The 20,317-nt window shown below is 43.8% G+C and overlaps 1 protein-coding gene across 6 annotated transcripts in view; it reads left to right on the top strand.

Annotated features, from left to right (window-relative positions):
• rasal2 (RAS protein activator like 2) overlaps nt 1-16,627 on the top strand; it is a 62,514-nt gene extending 45,887 nt beyond the window's left edge. For 4 of the 6 annotated variants that reach the window (XM_018678978.2, XM_018678975.2, XM_018678979.2 and 1 more), the window contains 13 exons: nt 4,003-4,156; nt 4,271-4,369; nt 4,500-5,054; nt 5,714-5,858; nt 7,283-7,427; nt 8,473-8,712; nt 9,405-9,606; nt 10,794-10,993; nt 11,763-12,723; nt 12,827-12,970; nt 13,789-13,991; nt 14,193-14,280; nt 15,881-16,627. In XM_018678978.2, coding sequence (XP_018534494.1) covers nt 4,003-4,156; nt 4,271-4,369; nt 4,500-5,054; nt 5,714-5,858; nt 7,283-7,427; nt 8,473-8,712; nt 9,405-9,606; nt 10,794-10,993; nt 11,763-12,723; nt 12,827-12,970; nt 13,789-13,991; nt 14,193-14,280; nt 15,881-16,048 — 3,304 coding nt within the window. In that variant the 3' untranslated portion in view covers nt 16,049-16,627. The other 2 variants (XM_018678976.2, XM_018678977.2) reach the window with 2 other exon arrangements.
• Nucleotides 16,628-20,317: the final 3,690 nt, after the last annotated feature.

The following is a 20,317-nucleotide window of genomic DNA, read 5'->3' on the forward strand; positions in this document are numbered from 1 at the left end:
TTAGTTTTGTGTTTGTCTTTGTAAAGAAAATGATTATTGACTCATAGATGAGTCAAACTGAATCTGAGACACCGACAGCAACAACTTTGTTTGGGAGCAGAGTGAGAATCAATCTAAGTTCATGTCTGCGAGTTAAATCTACCTTTCTTTTCCTCCGTCTCACTTCAGCCTGGAATTACAGCTGTCTCCACTTCCTGTGCCCGTTGTTTCAAATTAAAAGCCCTCTGCAGAGTCGTGCAGCGGAAACACGGCAGACATAAAGTTAGCTTGGCAGAGTGTTGTTCCTGCCGGGCTGCTGACACTGTCAGCTGAGAGCGAGTCGCTCTGACTGTGTGTATTACCCATGATCCCCCTCTCCCTCTGGAGCAGGAAGTGCTGTGGCTGTAACAAACACACCAGACTCTGTTTCTGACATCAGAGATGAACTCTGGTCTTTTTAACTGATCTCTCTGTCCCTCAGCCAGAGGGAGGTTGTTGTGTTGATGTTGTCGAGTTGTGCAGTGACACTGAGCAGCAGCGACAGCTCTGTGATATTAAAGCTTCATTTCCTGGTCTGGTTCTGCTTCCTTCTGTTTCTGCTCTCTGGTTGTTTCCTCCAGTAATCGGCCTCAGCGTCTCAGTGTCTGTCTGAGCAGCTGAGGCTGCGTCTCCCCCGTCTACAGATATTACTGAAGATTTAAGACTGCAGCACAGAGAGAAGAAGAAGAGTTCAGCAGCAGCTCTGCCTCCTCCTCTGTTTTCAGGAGGTTGTGGGTTTCTCCTCCTCCTCTTCCTCCTCCTGCTCTTCCTCCCTCCATTAGCCCTCCCAGCCTTCCCAGCACTGACTGGACGTGGTTTTACTGGAAGACCAGCTCTCCTCTTCTCTTTCTGCAGCTTGTCTCTGCAGCCTCATGGCCGTCTGTTTTATCTGGGTTTCTCTAGAATACAACATTTCCCATCAGCACACACGTTCACATTCATCTTTCCTGCCGAGAAAACGTCCTGGAAAGCTCTGATTGTCCCTGGAAAAGGAATCAAAATGACAGTTTCCCCCTGCCTCCAGTCTTTGTGCTAAGCTAGGCTAACAGTTTCCTCTGCCTCCAGTCTTTGTGCTAAGCTAGGCTAACAGTTTCCCCCTGCCTCCAGTCTTTGTGCTAAGCTAGGCTAACAGTTTCCCCTGCCTCCAGTCTTTGTGCTAAGCTAGGCTAACAGGAGGATGAGAGGTTGTAGTTTCTCTGTTTGCTGACATGAACCTCTGCTGTGTGTGTGTGTGTTCAGAGTATATTGATGCAGTGAGAGTGTGTGCAGCTTTATAGTCGACAGAATGTCAGCCAGCTGGACAGGAGGATAATGCTCTACACACACACACACACACAGCCTCCTCTCAGTCAGCTCTGAGCTCTAACTCCTGATGGACGGTTCGTCTTCTCTCCTGCGCAGAGCTCGGAAAGCTCAGCTGTCCAGACCTCTGAGGTTCAGGTAGGACTGTGTTTGACCTTTATTAACCTCAGTGTAGTGGCTCTGCTCTGATGGAAACGCTGCAGGTTAATTCTCGTTCTCTTCAGGTCTTAACATCACACCTGTTTAAGTTTCATACTGCGCTCTGATTGGCTGGTAGTGATGTCATAAATCCAGCAGGTATGGTTCATAAATAGACGATGATATGACATGATGATAGGATTCCTCCAGAGACAGAGCTTTTTATTAAAGAGTCAGATCCTTTAGTTTAACCAGAAACATCTCTATGTATCTCTACCAGACTCCATTGATAAAAACAGGGATTTAACCAGGAGCTGCTGGAATACCACTGCCTCCATCTGTTAGTGTGTCTGTGTTACTGTGACTTTCAGTGGTGGAAGAAGTAATCAGATACTTTACTGAAGTAAAAGTACCACACAGTAACACAGACACACTAACGTGTAGAATTCCAGCAGCTCCTGTGTTCTGCTCTGTAAAACTCCTGTTTTTGTTAATGGAGTCTGGTGCTGATATATAAAGCTTCAACGATCAGATAGGAAGTAAAGGAGAATCATTTCTCCTGATGATCAGTTAATCATCAAGCAAGAATAAAAACTTTGATGGTTCCAGGTTCTTAAATATGAGGATTAGTTTTTTTCCTCGTCTTAAATTAAATTAAATATTTTTGTGGTTTTGGACAAAACATTTCTCAGTTTTTACTGCGGTGTTCAGATCTCAGATACAACATATTGATAGTGTGTGTGTGTGTGTGTGTGTGTGTGTGTGTGTGTGTGTGGTCAGAGCTCAGTAAGTGCTTCCTCCTCCTCTTCCTCTGACAGCAGACTGGATCAGGTTTCCATCCTAATGCAGAGACCAGCCCTTCCTGAAACCCAGCCTGACTCTGAGCAGCTGCTCCTCACTGTTTCACGTCCTCTCTAAACACTCACACCAACATTTCCTCGCACAGATTTACTGTGTTTGTTTGACGGAGCGTTGCAGCCTCAGGTCACATGATCAGACAGGTTCAGACAGAACCACAGTTTGACTCCGAGTCGGTCGAGGCCCGAGGCGTCGTCCGTCACGTCCTCGTGAGCGTGATATCTCAGGAACGCCTGCAGGGAGGTTCTTCGTCTTTGGCACAAACATTCACCTGGAGTCGAGGAGGAAGTGATTTGGGGGTCAAAGGTCACTGTGGCTGCACTGTGGTTTTATATAGGACCCGCTGTGTCGACTCTACCTTATCAGTTTATCAGCTCTGTGACGACCTCCACCGCCGGCTTAAAGGTGGGACAACACCGTCATCGATGTATTTACAGCTGTCAGAGAAACAGGCCTGATGTTGTCACAGCGTCAGTGTTGATCTGAGTCCACTAATCCAGGTTTACGTAACTCATCTGACACAGCAGGAGATTACACACACACACACACACACACACACACACACACACTAATTCAGAGAGTGAATTACAGAGTGATCTCCTGAAAAGCCTCATTCAGAAGAAGAATCTTTGACTTTTAACTTGATGAATAAACTCAAACATGAACAGGTTTTTAAATTAATTATTGGTCGATTGATGAATCAGCTGATCACCTCAGTGATCGTGTTTGTGTTAGTGGTGTCTGTGTTTGCACTTAATAATAATAATAATAATAATGATAATGATAATAATGATAATAATGATAATAATAATAATAATAATAATAATAATAATAATAATGATGATAATGATAATGATGATAATGATAATAATAATAATAATAATAATAATAATAATGATAATGATGATAATAATAATAATAATAATAATGATAATAATGATAATAATGATAATAATAATAATAATAATAATAATAATAATAATAATAATGATGATAATGATGATAATGATAATAATTCAGTGAGAAACAAACGGTTTATTTTCTCTTCATTTTATTTTGAAAGTTTCTGGGGTTTCTTCTTCTCCTGCTGATAAAGCTGCAGTCAGCTGACCTCCTCCCCTCCAGAGACTGGTCTGTAGTTAAACACCTGCCTTGCTCCTCGCTGCGTCACGCGCTGCTGCCTAGCGCCCGCTCTCCCTGCGGAGGTTGTTACCATGGTGACGCTCCCGCAGGGGCCCCCACCGTGATAGGCCCCTGTCCCAGGACCGTTGTTTACCGCCTGCCGGACTATAGGGAAGCTGGATAAAGGCGAGGACGGCGCTCTCGGTGAGCGGAGCTCGTGCTGTCTACAGGAGGGTCGAGGTGGGAGGACGGTGGGAGCAGGGGGGGAGTCGAGGAGGAGGAGGAGGAGGAGGAGGAGGGATGCTCTGGGGAACTCCCCTCGCCTGGCTCTGTGGTTGTTTTTCGTAGGTATTGCTGCTCTCCTGCTTCACTGTTGATGGCAGGCGGCTGTCTGAGGAAGTTTGGTGAATCTCGTGGCGTCGTCATGGCGTCGTTGAACCCCCGCCGTGCTCGGCGGCGCCCCCTGGCTGCTCTGCTTCTCTACTGATCGTCAACAGCTCCAGGAACATTAACCTGCTCCTTTTTCATTCACGCATGTTTTGATTTTTCCCTCCGGTCTTCCAGGTCTCGTGGGCTTCCCAAGTTGAAGGAGTCGACATCCCATGAGTCTTTGCTGAGCCCGGGCAGCGCGGTGGAGGCTCTGGACCTGAGCATGGAGGAGGACGTGTTCGTCAAACCTCTGCACAGCAGCATCCTGGGACAGGAGTTCTGCTTCGAGGTAACAAACACCGAGATTCAGCTTTACAACGGTGACAGCACGTCTCCTCACTGCCGTTATTTAACACGTCATCTCTCTCTCTCTCTCTGTGTTGCTCGCCCTCTCACCTGTCAGGTGACGTACTCAGGAGGCAGCAAGTGTTTCAGCTGCACTTCAGCCTCAGAGAGAGACAAGTGGATGGAAAACCTGAGGAGGACGATTCAGCCCAACAAGGTGAGACTGGCTCTCAGGGGGAGCAGGAAGTGCTAACATGCTAACATGCTAACTTACTTCCTGGTTTCAGGACTCTCTTCTTCTCCCTCAGACTGTTAAAGTTGTAACGGAGGGTTGTTTGTGTTTCCAGGACAACTGTCGGCGGGCGGAGAACCTCCTGCGACTGTGGATCATCGAAGCCAAAGACCTGCCGCCCAAGAAGAAATATTTCTGCGAGCTGTGTCTGGACGACGTCCTGTACGCCCGGACCACCAGCAAGACCCGGCACGACAGCCTGTTCTGGGGCGAGTACTTCGACTTCTCCAGTCTGCCGGCCGTGCACAGCATCACCGTGCACATCTACCGCGACGTGGACAAGAAGAAGAAGAAGGACAAGAACAACTACGTGGGCCTGGTCAACATCCCGGTGTCGGGCGTGACGGGCCGGCAGTTCGTGGAGAAGTGGTACCCGGTCAGCACGCCCACCACCAGCAAGGCCAAGGGAGGGGGGCCGTCGATCCGCATCAAGTCCCGCTTCCAGACCATCTCCATCCTGCCCATGGAGCAGTACAAGGAGTTCGCAGAGTTCATCACCAACAACTACACCATGCTGTGCTCGGTGCTGGAGCCCGTCATCAGCGTCAAGAACAAGGAGGAGATGGCCTGCGCTCTGGTCCACATCCTGCAGAGCACCGGGAGGGCAAAGGTCAGAGGTCCAGCTCGATCCTGCACAGTAACTAGTAACAGACAGTTAGCTTAGCTTAGCTTAGCTTAGCTTAGCATATTTACCACAGGATCGATGTGTTTTCTCGGGACCGACACAGATTATTAGTGATCAATGAGATGAACTGAGCAAAAATGAAAATATTGATGTCAAAATAAGTCTTTAAACACACATTTAATTAAAGAAGAACTTTTTAACTGAAATGACTGATTGCTAGTGTTAGCTAGGTTAGCTGGCTAATGTTGGACCCAGAGACAGTGTTGACCTCTAAGATTTGCTGTTCAGATGTGAGAGGACCAGTTTAGAGCTGAAGCTGCTCCTCGGTTTGTGGACACATTTTTCCAGAGTTGGTGGGACAGTGAGAGCTCTATCTATGGGAGAAGCTTCTCCCTGCTCATACTGGAGCTTTTAAACACTTTATTGATTATTGATCAGAAAAGACCCAGTGATCATCAGAGCTGATCAGATATCAGACAGATTTATTCATCAAACCAGACGATCTTTGTTCAATAGTTCATCAAGTTGACATTAATTAATCACCAGCTGTGGTCAATAAATAAAACTTCTTCTTCCTGCTCCTCCTCCTCCTCCTGCTCCTCCTCCTCCTCCTGCTCCTCCTCCTGCTCCTCCTCTCCGTTCAGGACTTCCTCACAGACCTGGTGATGTCGGAGGTTGACCGATGTGCCGACCACGACGTCCTGATCTTCAGGGAGAACACGTTGGCCACCAAGGCCATCGAGGAGTATCTGAAGCTGGTGGGACAGAAATACCTGCACGACGCGCTCGGTGAGTCTCTGAGCAGCTCACACACACCTGAACACACCTGAACACACAGGTGTATGTTCCGACCATCAGTGTGAAATATTTACACTGAGAAATCAAAACGTTTTAAAGACTACAGTACCCATGAGCCTCAGCTGCTGCCTCGAGGGAATTTATTCAGATTTAGCACAAACGTACACCTGGAGTCAAAGATGAAGTGATCAGTGTCAAAGGTCAAAGGTCACCTCATAAAACCTAACTGAAGAACTGACACAGTACCTGGTTGGAGACGAGGTAACAGCTCCATCCTGAATGAGATTAAAGGAGCAGAAAGTTTCTGTGTTGAAGCTGAAATTAGAGCTTTTTACTTGATCCTCCTGCTCTAACATCAAGGCGTGAGAAAAACTCTTAAAATAGTTCAGAGGCAGTGGATAGAGACCCCGGAGACGAGTCAGTCACACAAATCATTTCACCATCATTAATGTATTTATAGCTTCATGTCTGAAAATAGACGATAAAACGACGACTCCCTGCTGTGTGAGGTAACGAGAACTCTGCAGCTTCCTGTAATTAAAGGCTTTTATTTTGACAGGGAGTTATTTTTGTGTTTTCAGCTGACTGCTAACAAACGTTCACGTTTTTCTGCTGCGTCAAGCTTTAAAACGGTCGTCAGCTTCACTTACAGTCGAGGTTCAGACGCTCACAGAGACTCAATGCTTAAAGCTTAATGATGTTTGAGGCTATGAAAAACACGGTTTCTCTGCTGACAGTGAACGCCTCGTTGTCCCTGAGACAGAAGGAAATCAAACGTTTCTTTGTTCCTCTGGTTAAAAACAAATAAAACTCATACACAGATTGAAACTTAAAAAGACTGAAATTAGCTCTCAGATGAAAGCTCCAGAAATTGATTTTGTTAAAGACTGAACTTTTACACCTAAATAATAAATGAAATACAGTAAGTGTACTCACTTTATGTCTGAACACTGAAACAAAAAAGAAATAAATGCGACTTTAGAAACAGTCTCATAAGAATAAACCCTCTTTGTTTGTATTCGTCACTTCACCTTAACAAACATAAGTCAAGAAGAAATATTCAGTTTAACGTGATTTTGAATCATTATCAACACATCTGTGAACTAAACTGTAGAAAACCTCAAACAGATAAATAAACATCAGTTTAGTTCACTGCTGCTGATATGGTGCGTTCAGTTGAAGTTTGAATTTCTGACTTCAGCTGAACCTGATCTGACTTCAGGGGGCGTCCCTGAAGTCAGATCAACCCCGGCATAAGAATCCAAGATGGCTGCTCCTCTCGTCAGCAGCAGTGAACTCTGCTCCTGCTGCTGTTTATAGCAGCTTGTGTTGTAAAGTCAGTGTTGTGTTTTGGTAACACACAGAGACTCTGGTTTGACCTGGTTCTAATGACTCTGATGATTCTCCGTCCTCAGGTGAGTTCATCAAAGCTCTGTACGAGTCGGACGAGAACTGCGAGGTGGATCCCAGTCGATGCTCCAGCAGTGATCTGGCCGAGCACCAGAGTAACCTGAAGATGTGCTGCGAGCTGGCCTTCTGCAAGATCATCAACTCCTACTGGTACGACTGACCCAGAGTCAGATCACACAGATACACAAACACTGACGCAAAACCGGACTGAGAGAAAATCCACACTGTAAAACAGACGAGTCTGCCACCTGCTGGTAGAAAGAGGTAACAGCAGCGTCTTTTCTAACCGTCGGTTGGTGTGTGTCGACCTCTGACCTCTGAATCTGCAGAGACGTGTCGGCGCAGCTCAAAGTGAAACAGTTGCTGCAGATTATTTGAATCTCAGCTCAGAGCTTCAGGTTCACGTCCGTCAGTTTCAGTGATGGTCAGATTCATCAGGCTGTGACCGTAACAGAGTCTTCCTCATTAACACTGATGAAAATAAGGTTCATTTCATGAGATAACTGATGTTTAAATGAGTCAACAGTAATCTTTATTTGAATGGATGATCTGCACGTTAAGTTAAGGGGTTTTTTAAAGGGTAACAGAATCTGTAGAAAGGACCAAGTGAGAGCACTGAAGTGTAGCGATGACTTTTATTCAGGTCAATTTAATGTGTTTGTTGTTTTTGTTGCTCAGTCCTTGAGAATAATCCATTAAAAACATTAACAGATTAACGTGTCTGAGCCACAGACTGAGCTTTATCTTTGATACTCTCCATTTTAAGGTTTTTACACCTTAAAAATCACCTGACATAAACCAAAACACCTCGACATTAAAAACACCTTAAACACATCATTAATGGATTTGTCCACGCTTCATATTCATGTGTAAGTTCAGGGGAAGGTCCTGTTTAAATCTGCTTACACTGCTGATTATGGTGATTTTCACATTAAAAGACAAATGAAAGATCTGAGGCTCCACCTTGATTTAAATGAAGGTGTTTTCAGGTAAGTTAAGGATGAATTAAGGGGTTTTAGGGTTGTTGTTTGATGGTGTGAGAGCAGGACTTTCCTGTTCTGAGTGGACTGAAGCTGCGAGACGTTAAACAGAAGAAGAGCTTCTGTGTTTAGTGTGAGGCTCAGATCATCTTCATCACGATTGTTTTCAGACGTTACGAGTCTTCAGGTAACCTGACCACTTCCTGTCTCCTCAGCGTGTTTCCTCGGGAGCTGAAGGAGGTGTTTGCGTCATGGAAGCAGCAGTGCGTCGTCCGCGGACACCAGCAGGACATCAGCAAGCGTCTGATCAGCGCCTCGCTCTTCCTGCGCTTCCTCTGCCCCGCCATCATGTCGCCGTCGCTCTTCAACCTGATGCAGGAGTACCCCGACGACCGCACGTCCCGCACACTCACGCTTATCGCCAAGGTCATCCAGAACCTCGCCAACTTCACCAAGTGAGTCAAACAAACCGCTTCAAGTCTGCGGGCTCAAGTCCCGGTCTCCCGGTTCCAGGTCGGTTCAGTCGGGTTTCTGGGTCCAGGTGCAGAGTATTTATTAACATACGCTGAATATTTGTATATGGTGACGTTGCCATGGTAACGTGTTTGCTGAGGTCGATCAGCTGCTCCTAAAGCTGTGGTTCAAACTGACGATCACGCTCCCCTGAGGACGAACCACAGTAACTCTGTGTGACTGTAGAGCTGCTCACAGAACAGCTCATTAAAAATATAACAGGTGAGGCGTTCAGGTTCCTGTGGTTTTCAGATGTTTCTGCTTCATGAAGAACAAAGTCAGTTCAGAATAATCTGAGGAACAAGCTCTTTATCAGATTAATATACAGATACATGAGATAAAAATAAAAAAGACCTGAGATGAAAACAGATTAAAACTATTTCCTCGTCTCTGCTTCTTGTTCCTGTCGTGTGAAGAACATTTCAAAACCAAACATTGATTTTCAGGAGCAGAAGAAACAAACAACAGGAGATATAAACCTTTATATAACAGTTTGCTCTCTCTGACTGATCCACGTCTTATTTCTATAAAGAGTTTTCACTGAGTCCAAACTCATCTGATGAAAACTGAGGACGTCGTCTGACCCAGGGAACAAGAGAGGATGAAAGCTGATTCATGTCTTTGTGCTCTGCAGGTTTGGAAACAAAGAGGAGTACATGGCCTTCATGAACGACTTCCTGGAGCACGAGTGGGCGGGGATGATGCGTTTCCTGTCTGAGATCTCCAACCCGGAGACTCTGTCCAACACGCCAGGCTTCGAGGGTTACATCGACCTCGGCCGCGAGCTGTCGGTGCTGCACGCCCTGCTGTGGGAGGTCGTCTCCCAGCTCGACAAGGTAACGACATCAAACACACACTCTGTCTGTGTGTGTGTGTGTGTGTGTGTGTGTGTGTGTGTGTGTGTTTTATTAACGTCTTAAAGAGACTCTGAAACTCTCCTGCAGAGAGAAAGTCTGTGTGTTGTTGTTGTCGTGCATTTGTGTTTAAAACTCAGTCACCTGCTCTGTGAACACACACAATCATCAGGAAAATAAACGATCAATTATTATCTTTTTTTTTTAGTAATATTTACTGATCAATCTTTATTTTTATACTGAAAATATCTATAGTCAATCCTCTGAAACAGGCAGCAGAGCTTCACCTGCTACAACAAACCAGGAGGTTATAAACAGTCAAACCGAAGTCACGACACGACACAAACACAAACACAAACACAAACACAAACACAAACACAAACACAGGACAAACAGTTTGTCGTTTGTTCAGACCTGAGTCAGATGTGGACGTTTAAAGAAGAAGTTTTAAAATGTAAACGCTCATTAACACAGGAAGAAGATCTGAAGTTCAAAGTGATAAATAATATTTTTACAAAGGGCAGTGAACGTCTCATGAGGCTAAAAAATAAATGTACAGTAACAGGTCGTGATGCGTTCACGTCACGTCGTTTGAATCGTAATTAAGAGCTGCAGAGTTAGAGAAAACGATTGTCCTGTTAGTTTCTTCACCAGACGAGCTGCTGACTGTGTCTGATTATTGATTATTGATCCGTGATCGGTGATTGGTGATCAGGTGTGTGTGTGATGTGAGGATTTGATGATGTAACATGAATGAACATCAGGAGCAGAGGTCACTTCACTTCATTTAACCACATTAACGCATCACAGCATGGCCTGAACTCCCCCCTCACCCTCGCCCTCCTCCCCCCTCCCCCCTGGCTGTGCTGTGTCTCACCTGTCTCACCTGTCGGAGCTCGGCTCTGCATGGCTCTGCTGTGTTTGACTGTGGTTCTGTTCAGTAGAAGCATGTTGTTTCTAGTTGGTTTGATTTTTGTTTCCATTAAGTTTCCCTTATGTTTTTTTCCTCCTCTCCCCCTCCTCCTCCCCCCTCCTCCCCCCTCTGTTCACTCCCTATCTGGCCGACTCTCTCTGTTGCCACCATGTTGGTTTCGTTCTCCCACCACCACTGCATCCTGGTGCTTCCATTTAAACACACACACACACACACACACACACGACGACCCCAGGGTGAAAATTCCTTCCTGCAGGCCACCGTAGCCAAGCTGGGCCCGCTGCCGAGGATTCTGGGAGACATCTCCCGCTGCCTGGCCGCTCCGACGCCGGTGCAGCAGCAGCTGCGACGCTTCCAGGACCACAGCTCCGCCCACAACATCAGCGGCAGCCTGTCGTCAGGGTTACAGCGAATCTTTGAGGACCCCGCCGACAGGTAACCAATCAGCTGACAGCTCGGACTCAGAGGAGGAAGTAATGAATCAGTTTTAAAGGAGAAGTTCACAGCTTTTAGTTTCCAGGTGAAAACTGTCTCAGGACCTGTTTGGTCTCCTGCTGATGTACAGACGTCCACTGAGATGGACTGATGTCCACAGGCAGGTGTTAGCAGCTGTTAGCAGCTGTTAGCAGGTGTTAGCGGCTGTTAGCAGGTGTTAGCAGGTGTTAGCGGCTGTTAGCAGGTGTTAGCAGCTGTTAGCGGCTGTTAGAAGCTGTTAGCAGGTGTTAGCAGCTGTTAGCGGCTGTTAGCAGCTGTTAGCAGGTGTTAGTGGCTGTTAGAAGGTGTTAGCAGGTGTTAGCAGGTGTTAGCAGCTGTGTGTTAGCAGCTGTTAGAAGCTGTTAGCGGCTGTTAGCAGGTGTTAGCGGCTGTTAGAAGCTGTTAGCAGCTGTTAGCGGCTGTTAGCAGGTGTTAGCGGCTGTTACAAGCTGTTAGCAGGTGTTAGCAGCTGTTAGCGGCTGTTAGCAGCTGTTAGCAGGTGTTAGTGGCTGTTAGAAGGTGTTAGCAGGTGTTAGCAGCTGTTAGCAGCTGTGTGTTAGCAGCTGTTAGAAGCTGTTAGCAGCTGTTAGCGGCTGTTAGCAGGTGTTAGCGGCTGTTAGCAGCTGTTAGCAGCAGGGACACTCTGTTAATTTCACCTCTGAGATCATATCTGATGACAGCACCATGCAGAGTGTGATGATTGTTAAATCAGAGATTTTCTCTCCTTCAGTCACTGTGAAGTTCGCAGCCTTCAGTCTCCGGCTGATCGGATGGAGGGTTACAGGGCTCAGCGCCCCCTGCTGGCTCAGCAGCATCCCTCCATCCACACCAGCTTCTCTGATCAGGAGGAGCGAGACAGCCTCCTGCCCAACGGTCGCAGCATCTCTCTGGTCGACCTGCAGGACGCCCAGAGCCTGCACGGCCCCGCGGGGCCCCCACCGCACCACGAGGCCCCGCCCCGCCTCAGCAGGGTTGGCTCACAGGCCTCCATCGGACACGGCCCGCCCCCGCTTGGCTATCCACACTCCAACCCCCTGACCCCACAGCCGGCGCCGCACCAGATCAAAGCCCCGCCCAGAGACGGTCAGCCGCAGAGCGCGCCGCAGGTGAGGCGGCCGCTGCACCCCTCCCTCAGCCAGCAGCGCAGCCTCCAACCGCTGTCCTTCCAGAACCCCGTCTACCACCTGAGTAACGCCGCCCACAGCCTGTCCACACGTTCCGCCCACTCGCTGCGGCAGGACTCCAGCTCCGAGAACCTGAGCACAGAGAGCTCGCACAACAGCCACAGCAACTCCGACGACTACGGCAGCCAGGTGGGGGTCAAAGGTCGGGCGCCGTCCAACAGCAGCCTGGACGAGCTGGGCAGCAGGCGGAGCACGCAGAGCGAGGAGTGCTCAACGCCGCGTCGCCACGCGCCCTCCGACCTCCCACCCGGTGCCACAGCCACGGCAGTCGCTGTCCCCCGTCAGAGCACGACGGCAGGCACCGCCCACATCGTCAAGGTGGAACAGCAGAGCAGGGGAGGGGCCAGGACGCCGCGTTCCCTCCCGCACAGCGCCTCGCTACGCAGCAGCAGCAGCGCCAACACCGAGCCCACACCCACCGCCACCCACGGCAACCGCCAACCATCCGCCTGCTCCGCGGAGAACATGGCTCCGCCCCCAAGGAGCGCCGCCAAACAGCCGCAGCAGGTGAGGCTTTATCGCACCTGGACAGGTGTTTTGGGGGGAGCTGTTAAATGGCAGAAATGTTGTGGTAATCACTCCGTGTCGCTGTTCGTTGGTTTGTGTTCAGGTGGCATCTCCGGTGGAGGCGGTGGCAGTGGCGATGTCTCCGGTGGAGAGGACGGCGGCCTGGGTCCTCAACAATGGCCAGTACGAGGAGAAGGAGGAGGAGGGAGGAGAGAGGAGCAGAGAGGAGGGCAGGAACACTGAGAAGGTACAGACAGCATGCTAGGTCTTTTAGTTACCATGACGATGTAATTCACAAAAAACTGTGAAAAACCTCCCGTTGAAAATGAGTGAGAAGTCCTTGTGGAAATGATCAAACCCACTCCTCTTTGGAGCCACATTATTTCATCAGACGTTCACACAGAAACATGGTTGAAACTTTAAACAGGTCACATGACCTGAGCCTGTTTTCAGTTAAATCTTCATGTTGATAGCTGTTATAGTTTTTATAAAATCACAGTTTAAGTTTTATGTTCTTTATTTTTTACAGTGTCAGAGTTTATAATGGGTGTGTATTGTGTGGAATGTTCAGGGTTAGACTGTGTGACATCATCACTCTAACTGCCTCCTCTGAACATTTTACCATAAAAATCTGATTCAAACCTCTTTTAATTCCCCCAGTTTCCAACCTACACAGACACTTTCTATATGAAGACGTAGAGAAATGTGTCCTCTCTCACCCAGTGTGACTCCCATTGTCACATGACTCACAGTTTGTGAATAAATCTCCTCCAAACACAGAGAGCGCTGACCCACAGTCCCATAGACTGCCATGTTAAACTGAGCTCTGAAGCTCTGTTTTAAAACTGTGACGGAGCCTAAACCGTAAACAGGACGTCCACATATAAAACATCAGAGTCTTCACTGAAACTCTGTGGAGCTCACAGTGAAGACATATTAGAAATAGGACTTATAGTTTTAGAGCTGTGAGGGTTTGTTTGATAGGAAGTTTGATGTGACGCAGCAGCTTCTGGGCGGCTGCTCTGATTGGCTGGTCCCACTGGTTAACTCTGGGTGTCGTTGCAGTACGAGCTGGAGATCTCGCGGCTGAAGGAGCGTCTGCGGGTGTCCGGGCGGCGCCTGGAGGAGTACGAGCGGCGGCTGCTGGCTCAGGAGCAGCAGATGCAGAAGCTGCTGCTCGAGTATAAAAACCGTCTGGAGGACAGCGAGGAGCGACTGAGGAGGCAGCAGGAGGAGAAGGACAGCCAGATGAAGAGCATCATCTGCAGGTGAGGGCGCACTAACTCCACCCACCTGAGCTGCACAGGACAGGGAGACCAAACACACCCACACACTGCAGACACCAAACAGTACTAGAAACTAAAGGCTTTTAATCTGGAATGTTCACAGGAAGTGTTGGTATTAACGAAAGAAAACAGGAAGTTTAACTTGAACTGTGTGTGTGTGTGTGTGTGTGTGTGTGTGTGTAGGCTGATGGCGGTGGAGGAGGAGTTGAAGCGGGACCACGCAGAGATGCAGGCGGTGATCGAAGCCAAACAGAAAATCATCGACGCTCAGGTACGAACACAGACATCACACCTGAGTCCACACCTGCACAGAGAGAGAGAGTCACCTGCTCCTGATCAACTCTGACACGATCAATCAGTGCGATCAGGATCATTATTGATGATTACTGATATCAGCAGTTTTAACTGAGGGAGAAACCAGCAGCCGTTCTGTTCTCTCATCGTCTCTTCACTGATTTCAGGTCAGTAACGGATGTGAAATAAACCAATCAGGCAAGTAACTGTAGCCCCGCCCCTCCTCCTCCTCCCCCCCACCACCACGCTGTTTTTAGAAAGAAAATAAAGGGCTAACACGCCTCACACCTGGTCAGCCAATCACAGAGCAGATCCAACCACCTGAGAGTCCAGGAAGAGGAAGTCCAGCTGCAGAAAACTGTTTCAAAATAAGAGCTTGCTGTTATTCAAGATAACTTCTAAGATTAATGAATCGATCTTTAATTATCTGGATCATTTTATCTCGATAGCATCATGTTAGTTAAAGTTTATAAAAATAACCAGATCCTGAGTCCAGCTCTGAGCTGACAACGAGTTCCCAAAGTGTGGAACGGTTCTTTTAAAGGTCCAGATCCTGAACCTTCAGGACCAGCTGCTGGTGTGTCGGTGTGTCGCTCTGAGCTGGTTTTATTTCTGTTTGGCTGCTGCCCCCCACTCCCCCACCCCACCCCCCGACCTCCTCTAAACCACCAGAGCTTCCTGTCTTTCAAAATAAAACGTCAGAGGGTTTAGAGTCGGAGGAGAGGCCGTCGGATCGTCAGGTTCACTCAGGTGGTTCTGATCCAGGATCAGAGTTTGACTTCCTGCTGATAAACTGCAGCACTCAGAGCTTCAGTCTCACTTTTTATTTATTTCATTTTGTTGGTTTTTCGTTTTTTGGGCTGTTTTATTTTTTCGGCTGCTGCCTTCAAACTTCCTGTTTCTCACTGTGTCAGTTTAAAGCTGCAGAGTCAAAACCACATCACGTTCTCACCTTAAAACTAAATTATGTAAATGAGTTTAAAAGGAAAACTTTATGAATTGTAAAACATTAGTGTTGAAATCTTTTAATTTCATCAGCTTTTAATCCCATCAACAGTTCCTCTTTAAAGTACAAGTTCTTGTAATAAATTAAATTCTATATTAAATTCTCCAAATATGTAGAACCTGTTAAATACTTTAACAGAATTCAGGTGAAAATATTTAAAGTCCTGATGTAAACCAGAACATCTTCACCTTCATTAAATCCTTTAAAATTGACCAAATTCTAAACTAAAATGTTTGTTATTGGATTTGTCAAATATCTGTTACTTAATATTCAATTATTTGTAAATTAAGGGGAAGTCATTTTTGTCTTTAAATAAAATTATCTCAACTCAAAACTTTAGTTTTTCGGATTAAAGGACAAATGAATGATCTGCTTTAGATTAAGGTGTTTTCAGTGCTAAGTTAAGGATGAATTAAGGTTTTATCGTTTTACTTTTTTAAACCTCCTGAGTAAAAACACTGATGTGGTTTTAACTCGACGGTCAGATCATCACAAACCTCGCCCGCCTCTTATTTTCTTACCCACAAGTCTGACTTCCTGTCCCGCCCTCCTCTTGTCTGTGTCCAATCAGGAGAAACGGATCGGCTCTCTGGACGCGGCGAACTCACGGTTGATGGCGGCGCTGACGCAGGTGAAGGAGCGTTACAGCACGCCCAACCTCCGCAACGGCCTGTCGCCCACCAACCCCACCAAACTGTCCATCACTGAGAACGGAGAGTTCAAGAACAGCAGCTGCTGATTGGTTGACCGGGACGCCAGGAGGGGGTGAGGGGTGGGGAAGGGTGGGACTTAAAGCCTCTGACCCTCACCGACCTCACCTCCGTCAGCTGCAGCTCTGTGGACGATCAATCAGAGAGAGAGAGGATTTAAAATCTATAAATCTATAAATACGAGTGTAAATACTGAAGGTTTGATCTGTTCAGTGTACAGTGTGTGTGTGTGTGTGTGTGTGTGCGTGTGCGTGCGTCACAGAAGCACAGCGAGGAAGAAACAAACCAAAAAACAGAAACTAAAAACGCACTCAAGTTTTTTCTAACTGACTTTTTTATGGTTTTTATTTGAATCTTAATGTTTCTGTTTTCGAGGCTGAAGCTGATTTTTGTTTCATCGTTTTTAGAGCGTTAGAGTTTCATCATTGTTTTCTTCTTGTTTGTTTTTTTTTTTTTTTTTTTTACCTGGCGAGCTGTTCTGGATTTTAATTTATTCCTCCATGCCCTCGTCCTGTTGCTGATCTACTGAACAGACACCTGTAGGGTCAGGGTCGAAGGTCACACCTGTCTGCTGTCCCATGTTGAGAATAAAAGCTGCCTGAAAAATCTGTCGTCTCCATGGAAACTGATTCACTTGTTTTTCAACACAATCGTAAACTCAGTATCTTCGTTTAATTAAGGTAAGGGTACTTCAGTATTTGTACTTTGTTCCAGAGAACAGGGAAGAAGTGTTAATTTTAACATAAAAATTTGTGACATACTTACAAAAGCTCATTTCTGCCAATGTGTTGAAAAAGTTCCTGCACATCATTAAAATTAGAAATTTAATCAAAGTAATGACTAAGTATAATGTTGAAAAATTAAATCATTATTTTGATTTTAAGTTTCTTACACAATTTTTTTTTCATCACATTGGCAGAAATTGTCTTCCATAATGGTCTTCCTGCATTCAATATGTTTCAGGCTAAAGTAACTGTATCTGACATTGTTAAAACCAGCAGCATTAACTCAGGATTAATGATCTGTAAGTATTACTGCTACATAATCTACTGATGTTTTCTCCACGTGTAGTTCTACTTTTCATACTTTTACTGCATTTTGCTGACGATACTTTCTGCTGCTACTGCTGTAAAAATATTTTACAATAAAAAATCTGTAAGCCTGATTAATTCCTTAAACTAATTCTTAATCAACATTAATCAAATTGTCAAAATTAATGTTGTGTAAATTAAGTCATATTCCCTTTAAAATCTGCTGGATTTGTTACAGAGAGGTTTAGTTTATTAAATATAAAAGACAAATTGAAATAATTTGATTTGAATTAAAGGTAAAGACTAATTGATTTGTCGTATTATAGTATTAGGCAGCTAAAAAAGATGTAATGACTCGATCAATTCTGTGAGTCAAATCAGGATCTTCCTGACTGATGAACAGTCGACACTGAGGGGGAAGCCACAGTAACTTGTGTAGTTTATCGTCATCAAGCTGAGTGCAAAAAAATATTGGATGAAATTGTGAGAGTGAATCATGATCTCAATTCTAAGCAAAAATTTTAAAAAGTCATTATTCTCATTTTTTCCAGAATCAAGCGACCCTAATTCATGTCTATTAAATGTCTATAACTGCTCAGAGCTCAAGGAGATGTTTAAAGTTTAAGTTTTGCTTAATCAGCAGTATTTACTATTTATCATATGACAAAGAAAACTATTAAATCCTCACCTCTCAAGCCTGTCTTGAAGCAAATATTTGGCATTAAAAAAATATGTTTCAGAATAGTTTTGTCCACAGACAAACATTCTGTTTTGTCTGTGGACAAAGTGACTGTAGCTCTCCTCCCCTTCTCACCAAACTATATCAGACAGATCAGAACCAACAAATTACAAATTTTCTGTCTTGAATCTTCATTGTTTAGAATCAGTCAAAATAGGTTTTAAAAACACTAGACTACACCATACAAAACAATCAGTTCTATAAATGAAATATTGGAGTGAGTTGTTCATAAGCGCGAGGGTGATTTTAAATATATCTTTACAGTTTATAACAACAAGTTTGAAATGTGAAATAATGATTCTGTATGTGAATGTGGTGGAAGAAATACTCAGACTTTTTACTGAAGTATAAGAAACGCAAGTTAAAATCCTGCATTCAAGCATTTACTTAACTGATAGTGTTTATTGTTGTGCAGTTCACAGTAACACATGATCGCTTCAGTGATTATTTGACAGACACACAATAATCATTTTACTTTTACTGTTTTTAATATTTGTTGTTGTTGGTTCTTCAGGAGGTGATGACAGTTAACTGTTGATTTTCTGAAACAGCCTCTAATGTTTGTTAAATGCTCTAGTTCAGCTGTAATGTTGAATATTTCTCTGTGTTTTCATGGTTAAACTGTTGATGAGGAATAGGTAGTAGTGTATTGATCATTTTCCTTTGTATGTTTCTCTTTGATTTCCTCCAGGTGTCACCGCTTGGTCCACAACATTCCATGATCACAGAGAGTCCTCATTCAGTAAAGAAGTTCTTCGAGACCAGGACTGAGGCCTCAAGGGAATTTACCATCAGCTTTACATCAACTGTACGAAATGTTTAAAAAAAAAAAGAGAAAAAATAGTATGGTAAGGCATCAAAAATGTCATCAGACCATCCAAAAAAAGGCATTGTAAAATAAGGAGTCACAAATGTCAACAAAAAAGACAAAAACAGTCATAGTATAGTATGGGGTCAAAAATGTCAAAAAAAAAAAAAAAAAAAAGTCAAAAAATGTCACAGTACAGTAAGGTGTCAAAAAAGTGACAAAAATGTCATAGTATAGTATGGAATCAAAAAATGTGAAAAAATGTCATAGTATAGTCAGGCATCAAAAAAGTGACAACAATTTCATAGTATACTATGGTGTCAAAAAATGTCGTAGTATAGTAAGGCTTCAAAACAGTGACAAAAATTTCATAGTATAGTATGGTGTCAAAAAATATGAAAAAATTTCATAGTATAGTATGGTGTCAAAAATGATCAAAAAATGTCATAGTATAGTAAAGCATCAAAAAAGTGACAAAAATGTCATAGTATAGTAAGGCATCAAAAAATTTGAAAAAATGTCAGTATAGTATGATGTCAAAAAATGTCATAGTATAGTATGGAATCAAAAAATTTCAAAAAAATGTCATAATATGGAATCAAAAAATTTGAAAAAAGTCATAGTATAGTAAGGCATCAAAAAAGTGACAAAAATTTCATAGTATAGTATGGTGTCAAAAATGATCAAAAAATGTCATAGTATAGTATGGTGTCAAAAATGATCAAAAAATGTCATAGTATAGTATGGTGTCAAAAAATTTGAAAAAATGTCATAGAATAGTAAGGTGTCAGAAAATATGAAAAAATGTCATAGTATAGTATGGTGTCAAAAATGATCAAAAAATGTCATAGTATAGTATGATGTCAAAAAATGTCATAGTATAGTATGGAATCAAAAAAATTGAAAAAATGTCATAGTATAGTATGGTGTCAAAAATGATCAAAAAATGTCATAGTATAGTATGGTGTCAAAAACGTGATAAAAATGTCATAGTATAGTAAGGTATCAAAAAATGTGAAAAAATGTCATAGTATAGTAAAGCATCAAAAAATTTGAAAAAATGTCATAGTATAGTATGGAATCAAAAAATTTGAAAAAATGTCATAGTATAGTATGGTGTCAAAAATGATCAAAAAATGTCATAGTATAGTAAGGCATCAAAAAATGTGAAAAAATGTCATAGTATAGTAAAGCATCAAAAAATTTGAAAAAATGTCATAGTATAGTATGGTGTCAAAAAATATGAAAAAATTTCATAGTATAGTATGTTGTTAAAAATGATCAAAAAATGTCATAGTATAGTAAGGCATCAAAAAAGTGACAAAAATGTCATAGTATAGTAAAGCATCAAAAATGATCAAAAAATGTCATAGTATAGTAAGACATCAAAAAATTTGAAAAAATGTCATAGTATAGTATGGTGTCAAAAAATGTCATAGTGTAGTATGGAATCAAAAAATTTGAAAAAATGTCATAGTATAGTAAGGCATCAAAAAAGTGACAAAAATGTCATAGTATAGTAAAGCATCAAAAATGATCAAAAAATGTCATAGTATAGTAAGGCATCAAAAAATTTGAAAAAATGTCATAGTATAGTATGATGTCAAAAAATGTCATAATATAGTATGGAATCAAAAAAATTCAAAAAATGTCATAGTATGGTGTCAAAAAATGTCAGTATAATATGGAATCAAAAAAATTGAAAAAATGTCATAGTATA

The sequence above is a fragment of the Lates calcarifer genome, linkage group LG4 (genome assembly GCF_001640805.2).
Source record: "Lates calcarifer isolate ASB-BC8 linkage group LG4, TLL_Latcal_v3, whole genome shotgun sequence".
NCBI classification, from domain to species: Eukaryota; Metazoa; Chordata; class Actinopteri; family Centropomidae; genus Lates; species Lates calcarifer.